The sequence below is a fragment of the Cebidichthys violaceus genome, unplaced genomic scaffold (genome assembly GCF_023349555.1).
Source record: "Cebidichthys violaceus isolate CVI_PGR_0920_01 unplaced genomic scaffold, fCebVio1.0.p SCAF_20, whole genome shotgun sequence".
In the NCBI taxonomy this organism is placed as follows: domain Eukaryota; kingdom Metazoa; phylum Chordata; class Actinopteri; order Perciformes; family Stichaeidae; genus Cebidichthys; species Cebidichthys violaceus.
In genome coordinates, this window is record NW_027176373.1 from 7,846,599 (window position 1) to 7,869,173 (window position 22,575).

Genomic DNA, 22,575 nt, shown 5'->3' on the forward strand with positions numbered 1-22,575 from the left:
TGTGTTCATTGAGGTATTCTGATGTTTTTGATGTAAACTGTTTTAATTGATTTATTTTTTTCCTTTTGTCCTAATGCATTTCTTTGCCTTATGTATCTCAAAGGTATTTACTTGCCTTACATTGTGTGTACTGTTTATTGTTTTTGTAAATCATTTTGTATATTGCACTTTTCAATGATTCATTATATTGACTAAACTACTGAAATGTGTTTTCACCTTTCCACTTATCGAATGCAATGATTCATTTTAGACTTTTTAGTACAACTGTTTGTTTGTATCAAGATGTCCGGCTTGGGTAAACCTCATGTCTTTGCAACACTGAGAATGCATCCTCTAACAGCATTAGCTCTCTATAAGAGGGTTAACCAGCATGAAAGATTACAATGTGTTAACATCATACATTCACCAGAACTCTCCTCCGCCTCCTTTGCTCACTTTAATATACCATTAATAGAGTGCACGTGTGTATGTGTACATATGTGTGCGTGTCGAGAAAGCATCTTCCCTGGTGACAATACACACAGATTCCCCGGGGACTGAAATGCAGAGAAAAACTGCAGTGGGGGAGGAGGAAAAGCTAGAATTTTTTGCTGGTGTATGCATAATTTAGAAGTGGACAATACTACATGTGTGTGCAAGCACACACACACACACACACACACACACACACACACACACACACACACACACACACACACACACACACACACACACACAAACATTAACACATGCACACGGTGGACAAAATGCTGTGAGACATGGTCACTTATAAATTGATCAAATGAAACCACTGGGAACTTTGTTAGGCAGTGCAGAGATTCTACTGGGTCAGCAAATACTGCAGAAGGCCATCTCATCAAGTGAATGTGTGTTTACGTGTGCATGCAAGTGTGTGTGTGTGTGTGTGTGTGTGTGTGTGTGTGTGTGTGTGTGTGTGTAGAACAGTAGCAGAATGCTGACAATGCAGTAGTGGGGCAGTGTACAGGTCTTAATTGACAGGCCTTATCTCCACTCATCAACACTCCTAGTGAGTGCAAGGATAGATGGAAGGAGAGAGCAGCGACACACTCCGGGTGCTCTCTCTCGTCTAACAAGTGGCACCGGGTTACCAAAGTCTACACTGACTAAAGATGCGTCAGTTGAGTGATTTGGCTGGTGTGTGCATTCTTACCTTGCGGGGTTGGAAATCGTATTTCACACAGTGCTGAAAGCCTTTTCCTTTTGACTTCAACGACGTCACGATGAGACAGTTCCCCACAAAGTGAGCGGAGTAGCCTATTCCTTTACTGGTGCGGAAGCTGTGGAGGAATCAGACAGAGTTACACTAATGTCAGTTTGTTATCAATTCAAGATCTGTGTTTGAAAAATGATGGCTCTAAATAAAAACTAATAATGGTGCTCCTTAATAAATGGTGCAACATTTGAGCTTCTGTATGACTAAATTACATGTTCATCACGAAGTTTCATTTGTTTTGAGTCAAAATGAATGACTCCAATTTTTTAATTTGGAGTGTTAAAGTACAGCAAACATTTGTCAAATGAATTACATTTCGAAATTGTACCAACAGAAATCCTCTCAACCAAGACACAAGTAAGGCACCTTAAATATCACATATTGCACTGTTTAAGCCAACACCAGTCATAAAAAGTATTTTCTTTGCAGCAGCACGAGGGGGTCCCAGTTCAAAGGTTTGTGGAAAAAAACACTCCTAAACCCCTTCCCTCCATATTCCCCCAAATAGTGTTTCTATTCCCCACACTGCTAACCTCCGCGTAAAAGCCCGGTCTCACGGCTAAGCTTCTTCACGAAAACAACAACACACGTATCACTTCTAAAATAGGCCCAGAAGGATCACACACATAGCAGAGCCAGAGAGCAGATATAAATCCCTCTCAAGTGAATCCCTGGTGCATGTTAGAAGAGAACATGGTGCGTTATCTCGGCCTTCATGCTGCTGCGGAGGCCACTATGAGACAGGCGGCTGGAGTAGCAGCTGCATCTGGACGAGGATGATAAGACCAGGGCAAGAGGAGAGAGGGGGGGGCACCCTCACGCTCTCGCTCCACACTTACCATGACAACTTGACAAGCTGTTACTAAGGCAATAGGATTACGTCCTGACGCTTCTCATGATCAGAGCTCATCCCTGTGATGGTATAGAATAAACAGATCCTTCCTATAGACGGGTAGCTCTCCAATTCTTTAGCAAAAACTTTCTGCTCATAACGAATTAATGCTTGACTATGAGGAGGAGAGAGGTGACGGGAGGACGCCGCCGGTTAGCGTCACAGAGCGAAGAGGTGGAGTGAAGATGCCGAGCCGCGGAGTAAAGAAGTTCAATTAAATGAAAGGTCAAAGCTAATGAAGCTTCATAGTGGCTAACGGCCTGCACTTACAACACTAACGTCAAGGCCAGTGAGGTCCGGAGCTGCCCAACGAGCGGGGGCGTCCGCCCAGCAGCACATTCATAATGGAGTGCTTTGACATTTAAAGTTATGTTCTAATTCATTATCTGTTTATCTATTAACTTCCATTCTGTGTCATTCAGTCTAATGAGTCAAATGTTCATCATGTGTCTGTTAAGGAACTCTTGGTATGTTGACAATTACGCTGAATTTATTGTTCAGAAAGAAGTTGCAGAAAAGTTTGAAATACCAGATTTGTTCAGAAACGTTTAATCTTGTACACGGTGCTGTCAGCCATGTGATCAGTTCTGTGTCTGAGGCCAACAGATCCTTGGTTGATGGTGTGAAACCAGTTGAGAACATTAACACTCCCGAAAATTGAATTTTGGTAGCGCTGAAACAATTGGTCAATTAAAAAATGTATTGATAAAGTAATTTACCTCACATATAATATATATATAAATGCCACACATTATCTGGATAGTGCTTCTTAGATGTGAGGATTTAAAATCTGTTGCGGCCATTTGAAACAAATCTTTTGATCATGGCAACCCTCACATCCTAATGCATCAGCAAGCAAACCTTTGGTTACCTGTACATAAGTATTAAATCACCTACCCTGTCCAGTGTTGACAGCTTATGTGGGAGATTATTCGACCTGAGCAAGAGTCTGCAGCTTTCTCGCACTGTGATTAAGTACAGTGCACTCACCCTAAACCTGGGTCATTCATGTTGACTTCACTTAGTTTCTTCTTACTTTAACCAGAATGCCTTTTGACTTCTACTTAATTCAGCTGTGTGCTTTTGCTTGCCTGGATCAATAGTGATGGCAGAAGCAAGAGAGGCAGTGTGTACGGTCAACAAGGGGTAAACTTCTTACATAACAAGTACAATTTCTTAAAGCTGTGCTGCATTGGGTAGTCGGTGGAAAAACTGGTACTTCTGATTTATTTTTTCCAATCTTTTTTTCCTCTGTACAAGTGCTGAAAATGGAGAGTCTACAAAGAAGCCCTTCATCTGGGATCCTGAGGGATTGACACAAAGACCTGATGTTTAACATTGATGTTTTTGATTCCTCTGTAACTGCGCTGGCAAAAATATGCCATGTCATGGGGTCAACAAAACAGGCAAAGAAATGAAATATGTATAGCCAATAGAAATATTCGGACGGTGCTAAAGTGGTAAAGAGTAGATTTCCTAAGATGGTTTCAGTTCCCATTACAAGGATTTTATTTTCATTACATAATAGTTCAGGTGAACGGCGTTCTACTTACCAGTAGAGGTACGGCTTGTCTTTATCCACATTGATGTTGTTGAGTGGATCCTGTCTGAACCAGGTGTTGATAGTGAATCCGTTCTGGTAAGGCCATTTGGCAATTGGCGGCAATGCTATGGCCTGTGGGAGGAGCATAAACACTTCAGTTCAGCTCTTGCCAATGTTTATAGCAATCAATAAACCACTCAGTTAGTCATTACTTCACATTTCACCATTCAACTCCTTGCACTGATGAAGCAAAGTGCCAATTAAGATTTGCTGACTGACTGCAACAAAGGATGCCATGAAGGGCTCTTTAGCAATTTGGGTGCATAAAAGATTAAATTTGGCATATTTTTGATAATGAAGCTCAGGTGTCTGTTGTGTTTGTTGTATCAGTCAGTCTCACCGCTGCACTGCGTCCTGGGAAGTTGAAGAAGGTATCAGGACCATGTCTCTGAGGCATCTGGTTCAACACTGACAAGAGCTTGATAGCATGTCTTGGCTGGAAGAGAGGAGAAGAGAGGAGAGGAGAGGAGAGAGTGTAAATATTAGGTGCCATCTGAGGAAACAGGGGGATTCTGTGTGACATCACATCTCTACCACAACCCCACTGGATCAATAACTCTTCAATCACGTCCGCCCTCTCCGGACAACATCTCATCAATACCATGGCAACCCTTAATCGATCTGTCTCCAGAGACGGAGGCTGCTGGGGGTGGAGGAATTGGAAAAGACTGGGAAATAGGAGCGAGGTGGATGGGAGGGGGGGTGGTTTAGTAGACAGAGGAGGTACAGAGAGAGAGCTGAAGGGATGGATGATGGGCTTGCTATGGACCACTGATCAGTGACCAGAGGTTGTTGATTGTGGTTGTCCTGGAGTCTGAGTAGAGGGGAGATTGACGAGAAGGGGCCGAGGGTGTTATTGACTTGGCAAGTGGACACCAGCAGCTGCCGAGGCATCGCACAGCCAGTACACTAACCCAACAAGAGAGCAGATTTACAGAACCGTCCCAAATGTGCACAGTTTGGTTTAAAAACATCAGCTACACTCTGTGACTGGCCAATCAGCAAACTGCAGGGAGCAGTTGGGATGACAACAACAAGTAGCACTGTTAGTGGAATTTGTACTAAGCGCTCCCCACGCTCAACTCCTGAATTAATCTCATCAAGAGGTAGTTAAAGTAAACCTGGCATTGTAGGTTTAAAAAGTAAGCACAAATCAGCACCTGATAGGTCTATTTCTCTCCATTTTTAAGGAATAATTTGGGCAAAAATTCTCCAATTAACAGTGTAAAGTTGGGTATTTTCAGGATGAATGCTTGAAGCAGGTGTAAGAGTGGTTCATGAGGTTTAAGTGAGGGAGAAAACATACAAATCAAACTATTGTTGTAACCACAACCATAGAAAATGCCTATTTGGCTGGACACAATAAGAAATGTTTCTCGGCTGTGCAAAGAGACAAAGAGACGTTGTGGCCGAATGGAATCTCCATTCACCTGGTAAAAGTCTGACAGAGGGGAAGAAGAGAGAAAATGAGCCCTTGAGCAATGCATTCACTGCTGTGGAGCTGCTTGGATGTTAGTAATAGAAGATGGTGGATATAGAGAGTGAATATTGGGCAGGATGTTGCTTAAGAAATGAGAAGCTTCCCAAAGAGACTCACCTGGAGAAAAACAATACTGTATTCAGTGTTTCACCTTCACCGCTGATTAGCCTGCTGCTGCTGGTTTCACTCAAACAAAAACAGCACACTCAAACCTCTGTTGCATTAATAATGTTGATTACGAGAGGGAAAAAAAAGTTAAACGTGAGCTAAATTGCCCTTGTCTTGACATACACTCCCAAATTAATCCAAATATACACAGAGAGATACACACCCATCCTCTATTATTCTTGTCTATTAGCACAACCATCCCATTAAGTGACACCCAGACTAATGACATACAAACAAGCTCATGCTGTATAATTAATCTCGTATAAACTAAATGTACCTTCCCAGACTATTAATTGTGGAATACTGGCATATCGGAAAAAGTGAAATGTGTTTTTTGCAGCAAATAGACAATATGAAATCCTGAATCTCTTTTGATTTTAAAAACGATTAAAAACATTAAACACATTAACAGATATATGTACACAATAATCATTGATTTAGGCCTTTTCCAGAATGAATCTGGACTGAAATGTTGCTTTTACTTTGACTACAAAATATGGCAATGGGGTAGGATCACTTATATATATACATAAAATATAATGATGATGTTTTTCCACTATTTTACTATGTTTATTTATGTTGCCCAGCAGCTGATAGATGGGAATGTGTCTTCAATATTACTGTGGTCATTACGACAATCACAACAAACTGAAGCCCACACAATCTGAAACTCTTTTAAATGTCCACCAACTTACCCAGATGCCGTTGTCTCCCCTCAGCATACTGAAGAGCAGCTTCAGCTCCTTCACTGTGATGCTGTAACTAGCCATGACTCCCAGCATGTCCACCAGGAGGTCTGAGGACACACAAGACAGAGGCAGATAGTGAGCCAGGAGAGCAGAAACAACCAGTATATCTGTGTGTTCTTTTGAGTGTGTTTGTGAGTCAGCCCACTTCTCTGATAAAATAAGGTGAGGTCATTAATGCCTGCAGTCAAAATGCAATCGTGTTCAAAGTACTTAGAGCCCCTCCGCTGTAAACAAAATACACGCAATTTTGAATCTGGAGCAGAGTTGCTGTGCTCAGCATCACTAAATACCTTGAATGTCTACATCACGATGTCAATTCTTGTTGTGTTTTTCTACATTGATTTTAATACTTCAGGTAATATAAGGCCAAACACTCCCAGCTACTATAGGTAAACAAAGCTAATACCAACAACAGTGACAAGCTTGCATACTGTTTACAAAAGGATTGTTAATGAATGTTTATGTATTACTATACACTGTATCACTAAACAACCAGATACTCATATTATTAAATCTTATGGAAAATTGTACTGTATATACTGTGATGGGGGTCTTGGGAGTCCAATATTGTTTGTCCAGTTAATGTCCAGGACGGAAAAGCTGCATAGGTATTGTTTTCTTTTTAAATGTATCTGAAGGACCAATGCGTAGGATTTAGGGGGATTTATTCGCAGAAATGGAAAATTATATTCATTACTACGATTTCATTAGCGTATAATCACCTGAAACTAAGAATCGTTGTGTTTTTGTTAGCTTAGTATGAGCCCTACATATCTACACAGGTAGCAGATACTTATCATTGAGTCCGCCATGTTGTACCGCCATGTTTCTACAGTAGCCCAGAACGGACAAACCAAACACTGTCTTTACGTTACCTGAAGGCCACCGTAGGTTCTGCTTGTATGCTAAATACAAAGGTACACTAGCAAGTGATTAGCTTAGCTTAGGAATAGGACTGGAAGCATGGGGAAATGTAAAATAAAAAACATGTCTTGGCTTACCAGTGACTGTTTCCCCCCCTGTTTCTAGTCTTATTGGGAATCTAAGCAAATCTCCTGCTGGCTTTAGCTTCATATTTATCATACAGGCATTAAGAGTTGTATCACTCTTCTCATCTCAACTCTTGCCAAGAAAGCAAATAAGTCTATTTTCCCAGTTTTTGCTCACATTTTAACAACCGACAATGACTAGATGTCATAAGATTGACAAAAACTAGTTTTCAAAAGTTTTCCCTTTAAATATTCAGACAGATAATTAAAAAGTACATTGTGTTAAAAAGACATTTGTTTAGTCAAAATGACCTGACTGCCTCATTGACTTTCACTTTAAACAGCCACAACAGATCAGTGTGATATGGCTACACAGCGCGGTCCTCTCAGAGCGAGGCAATCTGCTTACAGAGGCTCTTCTTCCCCATTAGGCCTGCTGGATATGAATAGAGTCTTCCCACAGTATTTCATTAGCCAGAGCCCAGCGACAGGGAATAAAGCAGAAGGCTAGCTCACCGAGGTGCTTGGTGTGAGAGGAAAAACGCAATACACAATGTCCTAGATTCAAAACCCCTAAGCTCTGTTTTTGGTACGATCAATCCAAGTAGGGCATTTTAAATAGCTTTTAAAAAGTGTTAGAATCACGGTTCAGAAGGGGAGTCTGTGAGAATTGGCACTAAATTGACATAAGCGGCATATGCTCTGCTGTGGTGAGCAGTAATAAGTCATAGAAGGTATAAAGCGCATTATCCTGCAGCGGTTGGTAGGACAAAGAGGACACCGAGGAGGAGGGAAGGAGAGGACATGCACTCCAAGGAATCATTAAAGGGAAGTCAAGGTCAATATGATCATGTAAAAAGACGGCTGTGTATGTGCTGTTTTGCAATAAAGCCTTCCGTGCAAACCGCAGCACACGGAGACATACTGGGGTCATAACTCTGCTTCTGCAGCACCAGCGGCTTTTTAAGGATGTCTGACTGCAGGGCAAACAAGCACTCACACATTAAATAGTTCTGTTATGAAGGAAAAAAAATCAAAATTGAGTGAAAGAAAGCTTCAAATATTGACTATGGACTTTGAGAAAAAAAGTAAACGTGAACGTTTTTCTTATCCACAAGGATAAATGGTCAAAAGTAAATAAAGCAAACGCTTCTTCCACCAGTTTGCACAAAGAAAAAAGAGTTAATTACTCCTCTACCAGAAACAGCTTTAATTTTCAGCTACTGTCTCAAGACGTGATGATTTCAACATCGTTTTAGTAAAACTGTCTTTAAAGTTTTACTTCAGATTGAATAATTTGTTAAAATACAGCTCAAAATTAAATTTGAAGGCTAATGAATTAACATTTTACTGAAACTTAAGATACATCAAAATCAGAAAAGTTGTCTCCCAACATGTGTGCAGTAATGCAGGTCATCATCATTTCATATATTATTCAGTGAGATTGTGCTACGATATTAAGATCATATTGTAATTTCACATATGGCTGTGTTCACATCTGCATTTCAACATATCTTTTTCTGCCATTGTGCGTTCAGTGTCTTTATGTAAATGCTCATAAATGGACGGCTGCTTCACCTGCTATCATGTCGTCCACAGTGCTCATCTTGAGCAGCACCTGCTGTATGAGGCCGACCTCGGTGCTGGTCTGCAGGTTGCGCACGCTCTTGCGGAGGATGGCGGTGAACATGCTCCAGATCTCGGCCTGGCACGTCACCTCACAGTGGGACAGCAACTCCACCATGCAGCCGATGCTCTCCGCCTCCTGGATGATGAAGTTCATCTCCAGGTCAAACTCGCCACCCACCAGCTGGAGGAGGGTAAAGGGGAGAGGGAGGAGGAGGATGGAGGAGACAGGAAGGGGAGAAGGGGAAAGGGCAGGAAAGGGCCAGTGTTAGGATGGAGGGAAGGAAGGAAAAAGAAGGGGTGGTGAAGAAAGTGGGAGGAGAGAGAGAGATAAAATGATTTAGTGAAGCATTTAACCTTTTGTCTGTAGCAGAGGTAAGCCCGGCGTCTGATGGATGCTGATTACGGGTTAGGGAAGCATTTCTTCTGCCGGGGGGCCGCACATACTGCAACAAATAAATGTCCTTCATCTGACCATACACACATGTACACACACAGCACATCTCCTCTGCTCTCTCTTTAATGTGAGGCGCAAAGCACATCTCCTCTGCGAACTGCAATCACTCTCAAAATACAGCAGGCATAAAATTAGCCCCCTTCTACTGCCTCGGATCCACACATAGCCACGCGGGCAAACACGGACACTGACTAACACACATTTCGGTTTGTGTCCTCTCAGATAGCATTAGTCAGAGGACATCATCATTTTGGAAATCAAGTGCAAATGTCCTGTCTCTTAATGGCTGATGCGCTGAAATTACTTGTGAAATTACAGCCGTCATATCACTAAGCCTCACAAACGTACACACACACACAGTTGCACGACAAGAACACAAAGCAAACCCACGCAGCTCATCCTCAGCATACTACACTATCCAGGAAGTGGTAGCCATGGCAACCACCAAGCTAAGAGACCCACCATTGAGGTTATTAAATCTGATGGAAGAGAAACACGCAGTAGGTTATGAGACGCTATAGCAGACAAAAAGATTACGAGCAAAAACAAAAGACATAGTTGGACTGTGACCACGGACACACAGGCAGTGAGGATGAGCGTGATGGATAACTCAAGAACAGTCAGTATGTTTCACAATGAGAGGAAGGAGACAGTGGTCTCCTGCTATCCGAAGGGAACAAGGGTACGAGTGGTGTCGGTGCCAGTGATATATATGCCGGGCCACGGCCATCTTTGCATCCAGTCATAAATGAAAACTGAAGCTTCACTGTTTTCAAAAAAGGGTTATTGCTTCATAATTAATTCCGCGTGTGACTAAACAACATTTAAACAACAACAAAAAAGTCCAACTAGAGCTGGCAATTCATTCAATATTGTCTTTGCACTCTCAGTTATTCTTAATGAGATGATGAGATGTTTTTGTTGACAACTGGGTAAACTCCTTCCGCTGACGGTGATCGTTGGACGGTGGTTGAAAGCTTAGTAAGCCCAGTAAACATTGTAAACATGAGTTTATGGTCTCAATCGCTAGTTTCAAGTCTTCTTCAATACAGCGTGGCGTTCATTTTGTAAAATATGTTCAATGTAGAGTCAAATAGACCATAACGCAGGGTATGCTTTGGGGCGGGGCTATCTTGTGATTGACAGGCTGCTGTCCCGGCTTTGTACGGTCAACTTTTACCCTTTCACAGCGTGTTTTCAGTTCATGAAAGTTAATTGTAACATTTTGGTTGTCTAAAAAAATTCTTATTCAGCATTTGGCTGTATTTAGCTCTACCCTCTCATGTCACCTTTGCAAAAAATCAAGATGGCGACAGACAAAATACCTAATTCTAGGCATCAAAACCGTAGCCCTCAAACCAATGGGTGACGTCACTGTGACTACGTCGTATTCATATAAATACAGCCTATGGTTTTATGTGACTTAGACCTGACATTTCTGTAAAAATCTGATATCTGTAAATCTATATTAGGATGGAAACGTGTCTTGCTTGAAAGAAACTGACCCCAGCACTGATGCATGCTGGAGCACCTTGCAAGAGAACAAAGAAAATTCAAGAGCAAACGATGGCATCTTTGATAGGGTCATATACAATAGTATTGACATAAAATTGAACGTTAGCTGCAGCAATCATTAGCAACACCGGCATTAATCACATGTTGGCCTATCGACAGACTCGGCCTCAGCCCCAGTGAGACTTAAAGTTTAAGGGTTAAGCCTCGAGGGTCGGCGGCCTTTTCTCGCCTCAAGTTTACCTCATGTCACCTTGTGATTGATCAGGTTTTAGACTTGAACCTCGTATTAAAAGTGTACAATCTCCATATTCTTCTACCAGCGCCTCATCCCTTTCCCTCCCCTCTTTCTCTCCCTCTCTCTCTCTCAGTGAAGTGAATTGATCCAGTGCACTCTGCGAAACGCACTAGCACAGATTAGAGAGGACCTCTGAACAAGGCATGGAATAAAAGGGGGAAGAATTAATTCATCCCGCATCGAATTTTCCCCCTCTCCTCTGAGGTTCCCAATTACAGAGCCCGCTGGGGACCGCTGCGTCCTACAACATCTCTATAAGCTACCAGTCTGAAGGTGCTCGATATATACCACGCAGCGGAAGCTTGAGGAGAGAGAGAGCGAGGGTATTCTTTGGAGAAACTAGCAGATGCGCAGCAACTTCCAACGCGGGAACACACACATCCCCAGGACATACCTACACATGTACAGCACAAGCATAATCTCTCTTAGTTCACACTTGTTACCCCGTGTACAGAACATCACAGCAAGATGAGAGAGGTGATGCAAACGACAGCAACAAATTGGGTCTCATGACCAACGATGCGGAGAAAAAAAAAGGAGGGCAAGTGCCGGGAACACACAGGGGGGAGGAAAAGAAGGAAGTGCCCAGATAATTATTATCTCTCTTCTAACAGAAACAATATCTGGAAAGGCAACTAAAGCCTGGGGGGCACTGCCAAGAAGAGCCTCCTGGACCGAGAACGTCAGGTGAGCAGCCTTGAAGAGGAAAGGACAGTCAGACAGAAAGAGCTGTAATAAAGAAAAAGGATGTGGGGGGAAAATATTCTCCGATATGAAAACGCTCCATCAAATAGATGTTCTCCATTTTAAGTGGCTTCCATAAAAATGATGGAGCATTTCCGCACCCATTATTGGCTCGAGTAGGGCTTTTAATTGATGTATAAACAAACATGCTGACTAGATGGCAGTAAGGTTGATCACGAGCAGCTTGAGCACACTTGAGCGCACTCAAGTGGCACCATCATTGCCGCTCTGCACGCGGACAAAAGATTACTAATTAGTTTTACGAGGGAACATGCTTGTTTTGCATATACACTCGCAACCTTTCGATCTCGTCCTTCACCCTAACCCTGCGTGTCCACGATGTCGCTTTCCATCCCTCGTCTTTGCGTCAGCGGGCCCACTGGGGGGAAAAAGAATTGCACAAAAGGGACGAGCAATCACATCAATGAGCACGCACAAGAGGCCTTTACGCCCGCGACACGTACCCTGGTGGGTAAAGGACACACACACTTAAACAGGGCCCCACATTATGCCACTCGCCTTAGGATAAAGGGGCTTGGCAGTGCCACCCCCCCCCTCCTCTCCTCTGAGGCAATGTGAGCACTGACCTCACTGTCTGCTTGGCAAGTGGTTGAAGACATTTGTTTTGGCAGCACTGTGACAATGATTGCTCCCCAAGTGCCGCTCATGTCTGTATGTTCTATTCCTTAAAAAAAAAGGAATCGATGTTCCTCTTGGGTTTTATGAACATTTGACAGGTTCACACTGACGTGTTTGTGCTGATGCATATGAATGTGTGTCTGCGTGTTATATGCCTCCTGTACATAGAATAGGCAGCTGTGCTCACACTGCAAATAAACAAAACACATTCAAGACTACATAATATTGAATTTAATATCCCCCTTGTGTTGTGACGAGACATACATCTGTATTTCTTGCTTCAGAGCATCAAGTGTGGTCATGATTGACCTTAAAACACTCAGCAACAGTCTGAAATGTAAGAATGTCTTCCACTGGATTCATCACTGACGACTAATCTACTTGTATTGTCTAGTGGACATTGGTTATTATGAAGTCATTAGATATTTCTTACTTTGTATAAAGTATCAGCTCTGTACCTTTCCTCGCTGTGATTTCTAATTCTGACCAGCTTTGCAGTGCTGCTCATTCAGACCCAGGAGGAAGCTGGCAGTAAGCTCAGCATCACTCTGGCTGTGTCGGGGGGTCTTCACACCACAAAGAGCTTATATGAGCCGGCAACTCGACCTGCCAAAACCAGCTCTCATAAGAGGTCGGTACAACAAACACTCCCTCTGTGCATCTGACTCCTTTCTCACCAGCCACGCTGCTCAGAAACAGTTCCTTTTCCCCTGAAGACATTCTGACATGTCACAGGACGAGAGGCACAGGCGCAAATAAATAAAAATGAATGATGGCTGGATTTCCACTAAGCCGCTTCAGTGCCAGGGTCCCGGTGTTGTGCATGCTGGCTGTCACACTGTCATGGCTTACTGGGCCACTTGAATAGACACCTGCGTCAAGTCAAAATGTCTGCTGTTGTTGTCCCAAAAAGTCTCGATACCTTAACAACAAAATAGGTTATTTGTCATTACCTTAAAAAAAAAGGAGGGTGTGATTTATAATCTGCCGCCTAAACTGTGGTTAAACCCGCAATAGCTGGCAACCAGTTGCTTATTGACACATCCAGCGGTTACATACGGAGTCATGCTGGTCTCTACTGACCCTTCAGGGAAATATCCGTCTCTTTGGCTGCTAAATGCTCCATTATGTCCACAACGCCATCAGATGATGCTGTGTGAAGACCCTCCACTCTTACCTTCTTTGTAAGACGTGTTCCTGCTATAATGCTATAGCAATGTCACAGTACTTACGCATTTGCTTTTGCGAGACAACAGTGATTATTTAAGAGATAAGACACTTTATTATCATTGTAGGCATTAAACAAAATCACGTTTTAGTGATTTGTAAAACCACAAGAGGTCACAACCATTGCTGACATTTTTTTCTTGTGAGGACTTTCACTGTTTTCCGGTTTGAGAAAATCACTGGGACTGTTAGAAATGAGCATTCACTTCCTTCAACTTTGCCTGTGCTAAACATATATAGCCATGCAGAGTTTACATTTTCACTACTTATTTTGCACCAGAAAAGGGGTAACTTGTAAAGGTACACAAATATTTTAAACCTTAAAATACGTTAAAAGTTATTTTGTGGTTTGACGTAATTCAGTGTGACAATCCTGACCAATCTGAGAAATGCTGTCTGATTCATGTCGAGAGCTTTTTTCATCGCACTTAACCAGCGTAATAAATACCAGGCCCATGATAAATAAATGGGATTCCGCCACCATTCATTATATATTTACACCTGTATTTTTTCCTACTATGACACGTTAAATTATCTTTCGTGGAAGAGGCCTGTTTTCTTTACCATTGGTTCCCTACCTGTTAATTTATGTTTTTTATTTCTATTACCCTTTATTCATACTGTTGGTTTTAACCTAATTTCCACTTCCTCAGTAGTACTCTGAAAGGGTCTACATTAATTAAAATGATCATTATTCATTTGAAAACAATCTCACACAGACCCACCACAGTCCATTATGTATAGTGCTGTGATGGCACATCAAACGAGCCATTACGCTGCGCTGATTACTACAACTGACTGTTGAATATTGGATGACTCTCACGGCCAAAACGTGGCAAAAAGAGGCACCTGTTGCTCATTACTGCCGTCAGAGATGACAGGTCAGAGAGGTGAGTGGACAGTCAATGGCCACCTCCTCTGCCTCTGCACATTCAATTGAGCCTTTGGAGCCGGCATCATCAATATGCAACTTCAAAAGCCCCTGGGAGTGAGCTGGAGAGGCGCAGGCAAGTGCACGTGTTTGTTAGCTGTGTGCTTGTGTAGCTCATTACGTTTGTGTCCCCCTGAGAGAGCCGCGGCCATTCAGTCCCTTTTGTGCGCTGAACGAGTGAGGAGACGAGAGGCCCATCTAGACATGAGATCACAGATTATACACTTAACGCTTCACCGAGAGTGCTCGACAGAGAGAGCAGGAGAGCCGAATTGAAGGAGAGTGAGATAAAAACAACAGGGAACGAGAGAGGGAAACGAAAAGGGAGAAAAACAAACAGGAGAGTCAACGGTGTGAACTGTAGGGCGAGGCCGATTGGTGAGAAGAGAAAACAGTGCCGAGAAAGTGTGTGTGTGTGTGTGTGTGTGTGTGTGTGTGTGTGTGTGTGTGTGTGTGTGTGTGTGGAGTGAAAAAAAGACAATGAGGGCGAGACGGCGGCTGAATGCTATTGTGCTTTCTTATCAGGGCGATTTTATTGCCCACAGCCTCACAATGTGCAGTGGAGGGTTTAGTGCCTCGATGATGACCACAGCAAATCTCTAAAAAAAGATATGGATTACATTGGGGCTAAACTGGCCACTAAAACACTCAATAATCCACATCCTGTTTTCTGCATGACCTCATTTTTGGTCAACAGCATTGATAAAAGCAGCAGTTTAATTCTGTCAGCGGCTGAGATTCATATTCAGGATAAACTTCTCCTAATCTTTGGTTTTCCAGAGAGGATCTATCAGGGCTCACTGGCTTTTGGAAAGACGAGGGCGACAGGAATATTTAGAGCAAAACAAAAAAAGATATAGGCAATATCTGTTATCGAGAGAGTCATTTGGCACCGAAACTAATTAACAAAATTAATTGATTAATCCACAAAAAATCGTCAGATGATGATTTAGGTCATTTGTCATGTAAAACTGTCAAGAGATTTGGTACCTTTCATTGGATTACATGATACTAATCTGAATATTTTTAGACTGATTGCCAGACAAATGCTTGCTTCTTTTCTTTTTTATATATCATAGTTAACTGAATATGTTTGGGTTTTAGACAGACAAAATAGGCAATCTCAAGATCTTGGGCTCTGGGACTTCTCAATGGATTTTTTTTTTTTTGCACATTTTAAAAACTAAATGATTAATTTAATAATCCTAAAAAGCATAATAATTAGATAAGTGGATAATATAAAAAAGGATTAGTTGAAGCCCTACGTTAGTAACTCTGTGAAAGTTAGTGTGATAGAAAAAGTTGGAAAGCAGTAAAGAAGGGGGAGAGAAAAAGTTGGGGATGAGAGTCGCAGTCGAAAAGGGCAGCGCATGTGTCTCTGTCTCTGCGATGGTGATCAACAATGACATGTTGACTGAGTGTAGCCTCCAGACACAGAGGAAGGAGGGGGGAGCCCCCCGGACTGCATTTCCCAGGGGCCTTTGTACCAGTGTCTGCACAGATGGCAGATGGGACGACACACAGCCCCCACTTGCGAAACCCTGTTCAGAGCGACAACGTCACAATCACATACTCAAAACACACGCACGAGTCAGCAAAATAAACGTAATCAGCCATAAGAGTACGGAGTAGTTAAGAGCTTTTCTGCATGAAGTGTAGGGCTTTCACTTTAGACTTTACAGGAAGAGAGAAGTCAAGTACGCTGCAGAAATCACAGCGGAGCAGTTTTAGGAGGTAAGTAGAGAAAAACAAGGTTTCAACACACACATCCGACACTGCAAAATTACAATAATTACATAAATACACACTGGGGATATAAGTGTGTGCATGTGTGTGTGTGTGTGTGTGTGTGTGTGTGTGTGTGTGTGTGTGTGTGTGTGTGTGTGTGTGTGTGTGTGGTAGTGGTGAGGGCATGTATAAATATCTGAACCTCGTAAGAAATGTTTGATGTAGACCACAAATTAATTTCCCCACCATACAAACTGTAAAAAAAAAAATGTTTTAATTGACAGAGAGTAGCACTTTGCATTATGGAAGGATACATACTCAATGCTAAGTTACATTATAGATGTGTGATGAATCAATTAAGAGTAAATTCTAAATGCTATGCTCAAATGTTTATGAACATGTAATTTCATTTAGCTGTCAAACAATATCTCAGTCACTCCTGTGAACTCGCAAGCTTTTTAGACTCACAACATTAACATAAAGTGACACAGGCACATGTCTTCAGTCTGCCAGATACACTACAAAAAACAACAGATCCCTCAAGGCAGTAAAGTCTCCTCAGTGACATGAAAGCGATTTGATCGAACAAAGTCTGAGACGAAACAAACCACTGTGTGCTTGGAGTCTGCCATATCTACAATGAGTGTTACTGCATGTACAGACAATGCATAATAAACAAAACTGCTTAGCATTTATTAGCACGCTCTGGAGATGGTAATGTATGACCACCGCTTTGGGTCCAGATTGAAATATCTAAACAATTATTCAATGAAATGCTATGGAATTTGGCACAGCCTTTTTGTGGTCCGCAGAGGATGAACCCTACTGACTTTGGTGATCCCCTGACTTTTCATCTAGCATCAGCAATTTTTTTCATGCATAGATTGCCTTGGATAGATTTGGCACAAAATGTTCATGTTTCCTTCAGGTTGAATTGTGATACCTTTGGTTATACCAATCCGAGCTAGCGCCGTCATCGGGTCTGCTAACCGTCAGTATGCTAGCACCGTCATTGTGAGCATGCTAACATTAGCATGTAGCTCAAAGCAACCCTTTGCCTCAAAGGATCTACTAGCATGGCCATCTCTCGTGGACTCATGGTCTTATTTGAAGTGCCTGCTAATGTTGGAAATATGTTTTGGGTTTTTTAATTGTAAAAAATTAAAACAGGTTGCCCAAGGTTGCATTGTATGTGTAAGGCTTATGGATCTTGGGAAACTAACAGATCTTCATCCGACCACTCTCAATGAGTCTGGACCTCCTTTCATCTTCCCCCTACACAAAGCTGTTGTTAATACTCGACTTTTGTTATCCAACATCAGAAGACAAGACCCACAGTGTTCAAACGGCCAACAGAAACTAGAACAAGCACGTTGCTTTCTTTATACATTTTCCAAGGGGTGCAGATGGCAGTTCATTACAAGCAGATTCGTCAGCCACATACAGCAGCTCCATGCAGCAACCACACTTCTTACTTTGACATCAACACTGTTCTCATCCCTCTCACTTCCCTCTCACACATAAGCCATCCAATCACGGAGCCAAAACAGAAAAATGGGAGAAAATAAGCCGGGCTAAAGGTTTGGTTTAGAGTGCTTATCCGCTGGATAAGGATTTGCATTTTTTTTTTTCCCACATACAATTTTGTTTTTTTTGTTTCCTTCATAAGCATAGACCTCATTGTGTACTGTGCTCATACCATCTTGTGAAGGGCTCACTGCATGGGTGGAATATGGTCTAAAAAAATATGAAGTGCAAGTCTCCTTCAAAAAAGAATCCAATTCAAACTGTAGCATTTGTGCGAAAATAAAATGTCTTCATTTTACATGACAATATGTATTTAAAATCACTAATTCGTTGAGACCGACAATGTATGGGTCTTCATCAGGGTCATTTGTCAGCGGTAGAAGGAGAATTATAGTTCAAAGAGACCATGCATTGAGCCAATCACAAGACGGAATATGCATGACTTCTGCATTAATGCATATAATAAAAACATCAAAGAAAAAAATACTGTAAATCTGCAAAATCATTAAATCAATTTCTTCATACATTTTTAAAAAGCTCTTGGGGAAAGTTGCAAACTAAATAGGAACTGAATTGCAAATTGTATGTCAAATTGATCGATAATTGACGTAGAACAGAGCCATACGTTGGGCTAAAAATATGTTTTATATGTGTGCCATGAAGAGGTCTAAACTCCAGCAACACCGTGAAGCACTGAATGAATAATTTGCTATTCCGGACTGCACCATCTCATGGCTTGATGTGGCATATGGAGAAAGTCATTTATGCATAAATATTGTGGTCCTTTGTCAAGGAAGGCTCGTTTCCAATCAGCTCGTGTGATCCTGTCAAGGGCGCTGTGCAGCGAGGGTGACAAATTCCAATCAAGCAACTGCTACCTCCAATTTAGCAAATAACTGTACGCTTTGCAGTTCCATTAGATTCAAAATACAGAGAATTGCGTTCACAGTGCCAAGAGCTGTACCCTGGGCACAGTTTCCACAAAAATAAACGTTGAATGTGAGTCTGTACATACATCAAAGAGAAGCAAAGCTATTGAGTGTTCCCATGCATTGGCTTGTCAGTTTCTATTAACACTGCCAGAAACCAAAGAGGGAGAGCTGGATAGAAGAGGAGTGAGAGAAGGCAAGATAAGACAGTAATACCTGCTGTGATCTGTCTTTATGCAAGTCTCCATTTCTCTGCAGACCAGTTCAGTGTGCCTTTTTTCCCTCGCCTCGAACATCTGACTCAGAGCTCGTCAAGTGCAAGCTTAAAAACATACTGTACAGACACATACAGCCGAACACGCACCAACACTCGCACACACTTGACAAACTCAGCCATAACACACACGCACACACATACTCGGCGTTCAAAGGGCGAAAAAGGCAAAACAATTCATTGCTAAAAGTCTTAGTAGGTCTTAGTCATTCTCACATACAGTCTCACTCAGTTTGTCACTAACATGCTCATACACACACACACACACACACACACACACACACACACACACACACACACACACACACAGCAGCAGTGATTCACATGAATGACAGCATGAGCACACACAAATAGGAAAGCGTGGAGATAGAGGAAGAGTGTGGGGGTGGGGGTGGGAAGCAGAGAATCCTCCCAAAATAATCCAATAATAATGAGGCACCATTTTATTAGCATATGAGAAGCATGTAAAAAAATAAACTAATTTTTCAAAAGTCTGTTTACTGGAGTGGGAGGCGAAGGAGCTTTAAAAAAAAAAAAAGAAGAAAAGAAGAAGAAAACCGAGGAACAGCAAAGGGGAAGAGATCAAGAGAGGAAAAGGAGACTGCAAGAAAGTGAGGCCAGACGTCACAAACGGGGCAGAACGAAAACACGCTGCAACAGCGATGGTATGAATGTTTGCTTGTGAAAGCAGAGAGAAACGACAGATAGACAGATGACAAATGCAGCAGACTCCTTTCAGCACAACGGACAGCTCCTGCTCTCCCCGCTGACAACGTGCAAGGATCTACAGCGGAAATCCTTCACTACGGCTGTGGAATTCATTGACAAACAGCTGAAACTGCAAGTGTACTAATTGTTGTAGTAATACTGTGATACATTTTCAAGGACTTAAAAGTCTGTGACAACAAAATATGGCTTTGACACGAAATCCCGAAGCTGTGAGATGCATGCGCCGCAGCAAAGCAGAACCGTACTGTTCTTCGCTGATATTCTCAGAAAAAAAAAATCCAGGTCAGAAACACACGCATGCACACACACACACTGCAGGGATTGAGGATCGCAGCCAAGTGATCACAACTATGACTTCATCCAACTGCAGTTTAAAATGTCTGCCCCCTGATTGGCCAAAGAGGCTTAGTAACGGATCTAGCAATAAGCCTCGTCACATGCTGTTGGGCAACAAACAAAACATTTTTTCCCCTTTTTGTCTTCCAAAAAAACACCTAATGCGATACTCTCGCTCACACACGTGATGACGCACGTTGTTTATAGATTCACACAGCTGTCACCATTACCAAACTAGATTCTCAACAGAATATGCATAAAATGTTGTATTTCATATTGGGAAGTTTGACAGAAAATACTGCAGTTAAAAAGGCATCAAGAATGAATACATCTTTCAACTACAAGTGCAAAAAAAGGTTCTATAAATGTCCGAGGATATTCATGCTACCAAATACACAAACAAATATGACAGCGTACAGCTAGTTTGTTCAAAGTTGGGCATTATACATGAAGAAGGTTGTGTTTTTTCCTTGTTGGTATAGTTTGTCTGTCAGCCAAATATCTAAAAGATATCTTTACAGATTTCTATTAAACTTGAAGGACAGACAATGAACAACTGGCTAGATGTTGGTGGTGATCTGGTGAGCCATGTTTTTAACTAGAAGAGGGTTGGACATTTTAATTTAAATTCTATACATACATATATTCCCTGCAAAAGAAATTTAGCATTTAAATTTAGTGACAGAAACTATGTGTTTGAGACTAACCGTGTTGGAAAATGACTTAGAATCATGCCTCCCAGCTAATAGTCCACTTCAATTTCCCATGAATAAATTTACATCCATCTACGACTGCAATTCAAGCTATAGCTTTTTTCAATTGAGTTTTTTTGCAGTTCATCCGGTGTCATCGAGTGATAGTTGGGTCCTTCCAGGAAATGGGGACAAAAAGGAAGTTATAAACGTGGTTTAATAGAAGGTACATAAAAAGTATTGGGACACGTTTCAGTAGCGGAAACCACTATGGATGATCAGATAACACTAGAAACACTGGAATCAATTTTCATCTACTCAAAATCAAAGGAAATCACAAAAATTACACAACAAAATACTCCAGAATCACCATTTGCTATGCAGGATATCAACAAATTAAAATGGGATTATTGATAATTCAACACTTAAAACTGACAATTCTATCAAAAAGCAATGGTAGCCAAGGGAACACCTACCCTCTGTCATGGAAATGCCTGGGCCTTAACAGACAAGAAATGGTTTTAAAGGTATGTGTCAAGACCTCAAGACTTATGGTTTAATAGAAAAGGACCAAAGGCAACTTCTCTCACCAGGGGACAAGAGGTCTAGAGGAGAAGAGAGAGGAGTGTCAAGGCATCCAGAGAGAGAGAAAGAAGAAAGAGCTGAGCAAAAAAACTACGAGGCAGGGAGAAAATAGCATCACGTAGAGGTGGTGATTGAGAGGGCACCACTGAACGGACAGCATGAAACAAATGGGACCTGCTATTGAATTCTCCCAGACACAGAGAGAGCACGAAGGAGACATAAGGTGTAGGAGGAGGTGTTGAAGTGTCTTTTTGCCCTCTTCTACTAGGGGAAAAAAAGCACATTCCATTGAGGACGAGTGGCAACTCAGTTTTCCTCTCTTTTAATGTTTTCCTCAAGACAGGAAGTAACGAGGGCATCCCTGTGTGTTATGTCACGGGAGTTGAAGGAAGGAAGGACTTAAGGCTGATATACTTTAACAAGGCCATCTCAAATGTGCTCGTTTCAAAGAAGCTGACAGGAAGTGAAGTCCTACAGGGCATCTTGCATGTTGCTTACACCTCACTGGGCTGATCACGGATGAAAGTAGAGACGTGTGACCGAGAGTCACTACGAGCTCCCGATTCTTCCCGTGCACGGGATCAAAATCTGGTTGACTGGATGACAAAAAAAATGTGTTTCGTGTGGCGTGTCAGTGTTTCTCCCTCGTTCGTGTGTCTGCCTGTGGGATGAGGCAGGTGTAGACTAGCTGATGCTAAGTTCAAGGGTCAGCAGATAAGCCCTGCAGACCAGACTCAGGCCAGGCTGGTGGCAACTCAGGATCACTAATCTGTTTGTTTGGTTCGGTTGAGTGTATGTGCTGTAGCAGATAGGATGTGTGCATGCATGACTGTAAGCACTCGTACACACACACACACACACACACACAGAATTGTGCACGCGTTCATCATCCGCTGAAACAATGGAGAGTACTGTTCCATTGAGCCACAGCTGATGGAGGATAAGAGAGGCAGCAAGCAGCTCCAATGAGTCTCAGTAATCCATCATCATAAGACAGGGCCGGGAATGACACACACAAACACACACATGCATGCACACACACACACACACACACACACACACACACACAAATAGAAAGTAGGGTTGGAGAGGTTAGTGGAGCATGATTAGTACTTTGTTATTGTGCAAAAAGACCACACACATACTGTACGTATAATCATAAGTCAAGTTAGACCACCAGAGAATCTAATTCTAAGCAGACGAAACACACAGAAACCCGTCATGCT

The 22,575-nt window shown here is 42.1% G+C and overlaps 1 protein-coding gene across 19 annotated transcripts in view; it reads right to left on the reverse strand.

Annotated features, from left to right (window-relative positions):
- nbeaa (neurobeachin a) overlaps positions 1–22,575 on the reverse strand; it is an 85,973-nt gene that overhangs the window by 50,396 nt on the left and 13,002 nt on the right. For all 19 annotated transcript variants that reach the window (XM_068716011.1, XM_068716005.1, XM_068716013.1 and 16 more), the window contains exons 2-6: positions 8,694–8,925; positions 6,073–6,173; positions 4,070–4,165; positions 3,680–3,801; positions 1,172–1,298 (exon numbers count right to left, since the gene is read on the reverse strand). In XM_068716011.1, coding sequence (XP_068572112.1) covers positions 1,172–1,298; positions 3,680–3,801; positions 4,070–4,165; positions 6,073–6,173; positions 8,694–8,925 — 678 coding nt within the window. The remainder of the gene's footprint in view (positions 1–1,171; positions 1,299–3,679; positions 3,802–4,069; positions 4,166–6,072; positions 6,174–8,693; positions 8,926–22,575) is intronic.